The following is a 2633-nucleotide window of genomic DNA, read 5'->3' on the forward strand; positions in this document are numbered from 1 at the left end:
GCCTAATTGGGCTTTCTTAGCTTGGTAACTGGGAGAATGCATGTTGGGGCAGATTGTGCTTGGAGTTGGGGTCTGTCTGATCCCAATGCTTTCATTTTAATTCATTGCCCCACATTTACTCTGCCCCTTCCCCCTGAGGATTAGTTTTCTGCTGATGGAACCACTGGCCAGGGGGACTGTCCCTCCCCCTCCCCCTTCTCCCCCTTTCTGGGGAGAATGGTTTCCAGTGAGACAAGATGGCAACGACGCCAGTTGGACCCCTCGCACTCTCCCGAACCCAGCTCACCATCTCGCTCTGGGTGATGCGCAGCTCAGTGCACCGGGTGTGGAGTTCCGCGTGTGATGCCTGCTGGAGCTCTGAGCGTAGTTCCTGCTGGACATCGCCGGCAGCTTTGCAGGATTGAGACAGAATGGTGTTGGCGAGGTGAGGAAAGACCTCGGCAGCGGCCCCAGCACCACTGCCTCCCCTAGCTGGGCCGAGTCACAGCACCATTGAGCGTGGAGCAGTGACAGTGACCTGTGCGGTGACTTGCCCACTCTGGGACGCTGTCCGCCAACTACTGAGTGACTTGGGACTCGGCTCAGGTGTTCGACCTGGCACAGACCCTATGAAATGGGATCTTGCTCTGCCAGCTGTTCGACATCCTCCGGGCACACTCCATCCACCTCAAGGTGATCAACCTGGGGCCGAAAATGCCCCAGGTGCTGCCCGGAGATGCAGGCAGGTGCGTGTTATCAGTGTACAAATTGTTACAGCAGGCCGGTCACCAGGAGCTTATATCCGGTAGACTGGGAATACCTGCAGGGACGATTAGAGATGGCCCCCAAAGCCTCCATCTCTCTCCTGTACAGCCCGGCAAGCTACCAAGGGTATCCAGCCCGCATGGCAGAGCCTGGCAAGCCACCCGTGACATACCAAATATACCAACAACAGTAGCTAAAATGGGTCTCATTTCCCTAACCCTGAAGGAGTCTCCAGCTTAGTTGGGAAGAACGAGAGGACTGTACTAAGCGGACAGTACACAAGTCAATGGGCAGGAAGGCTCCCCACAAGCAACTGGCCACCAAGGCAGCCTGCAAGAGCACGCCAGCCACCGGTGGCGTGAAGAAGCCGCACTGCTACTGGCCCGAAACCATGGCACTACGCGAGATCCGCCAGCTGCCGTTCCAGTGGCTGGTGCGCGAGATCACGCAGGACTTCAAGATCGACCTGCGCTCCCAGAGCTCGGTGGTCATGGCGCTGCAGGAGGCATGTGAGGCCTACCTGGTGGGGCTCTTCCAGGACACCAACCTCTGTGCATTCCCAGCCAAGCATGTCACCATTATGCCCAAGGACATCCAGCTGGCGTGCCGCATCCATAGAGAGAGAGCATAACGTTTATGATGCTAAAATCTCAGGGCTGGGGGGCTGGAGCAATAGCACAGCGGGTAGGGCGTTTGCCTTGCACGTGGCCAACCCGGGTTTGATTCCCAGCATCCCATATGGTCCCTGAGCACCGCCAGGAGTAATTCCTGAGTGCAGACCCAGGAGCAACCCCTGCGCATTGCCGGGTGTAACCCAAAAAGCAAAAAAAAAAAAAAAAAAAAAAGAACCAAAAAACTCAGGGCTGGGACAAATGGAGACGCTACTGGTGCCCACTCCAGTAAATCGATAATTAACGAAATGACAGTGACAAGTGATGGTTTCCAGGGCTGAGTTGGGGAGAGGCGGAGGGCGGGGGGGGGGGGACTGTCCTGAGGATGGTCTGTGGGAGAGGGAAGGGGGGTCCTTCTTCTCACCTACAGACACCCGCGATCAGGAGCCATCCAAACCACGCTGATAATCTGTGGTGCTCCTGGACCAGGCTCACGATGGGACGCAGCTGCTTCCAGAGAAACCGTGAGGAGTCACCCAGCATGAGCTATCATAGTGTCCCCTGTCAGGAAGGCCCGGGCACTGGAAGTACTTGGGCAAGAAGAGCATAGTGGGTCCCGGATGCAGGGTCAGCTCCAGGAGAGACGGTGGGCCTGTCTCCCCCTGCAGACCCTGAGTTTCCTGAGGAGCAGGGCTATTTGCCACACCCATGAGGACCTGCATGTGGCCTCATGGTGGTGCCTTGAGTCACGAGTGAGAGCACGGACGGTGGTGATGGCATTCACCGAGCACCTTCCAGAAAGTTCAGTCGCAGAGCTGGTCACTGACTGCAGAATCCTGGCTCCTTTGCAGTTAGGTGGGGGTGTCCGAGCCTTGCAGTGGGTTGGGAGGAGTCTCCTCAGAACACAGGTGACCTGGGGAACACCGGGAGAGTCCCTGAGGTGAGGCTGGGGGGCGGCTCCCTGCAGGTTTGAGTGCTCTGGGAAAAGGGCCTTCGGTGCCCAGGTCGCGCTCAGCGCTGTTCTATCCTCCCGGACTGTCTCCTTGGCAAGCAGCACAGGACCAGCTGGCTGGGAGACGGGATAGTGGCCTCGGGGACGGGCTCTGGGCACCAGGAGCCTCTGGGCAGTGGTGAGAGGGGCAGGACCCTTCCCCAAAAGGGCCTGATCCACCACGCCTGGCAGCACGTTCCAGACACCGCACACTTGGCCCTGCTGCAGCTGCCTGGCCCCTCTGGGCCCATTTCTACACGCCCATGCCCGTTACGGCACAAGCAGGC

The 2633-nt window shown here is 58.5% G+C and overlaps 1 protein-coding gene across 1 annotated transcript; it reads left to right on the plus strand.

Moving 5' to 3' along the window:
• Window positions 1-236: 236 nt before the first annotated feature.
• On the plus strand, window positions 237-1375 carry LOC130041273 (histone H3.1-like). Its single transcript, XM_056133337.1, has 4 exons — window positions 237-323; window positions 368-424; window positions 634-725; window positions 985-1375. The coding sequence occupies exons 1-4, from the start codon at window positions 237-239 to the stop codon at window positions 1373-1375; spliced, it is 627 nt and encodes a 208-aa protein (XP_055989312.1).
• The last annotated feature ends 1258 nt before the right edge of the window (window positions 1376-2633 follow it).

This window comes from Sorex fumeus, unplaced genomic scaffold (assembly GCF_029834395.1).
Source record: "Sorex fumeus unplaced genomic scaffold, SorFum_2.1 ptg000098l, whole genome shotgun sequence".
Taxonomy (NCBI): domain Eukaryota; kingdom Metazoa; phylum Chordata; class Mammalia; order Eulipotyphla; family Soricidae; genus Sorex; species Sorex fumeus.

Excerpts from the sequence above, each read along its gene's own strand:
- LOC130041273 (XM_056133337.1), top strand. The coding sequence starts at position 237 with ATGGCAACGACGCCAGTTGGACCCCTCGCACTCTCCCGAACCCAGCTC. Across the intron at positions 425-633 it reads GACAGAATGGTGTTGGCGAG|CTGTTCGACATCCTCCGGGC; the intron begins GTGAGGAAAGAC and ends TTGCTCTGCCAG. Across the intron at positions 726-984 it reads CTGCCCGGAGATGCAGGCAG|TTGGGAAGAACGAGAGGACT; the intron begins GTGCGTGTTATC and ends TCTCCAGCTTAG.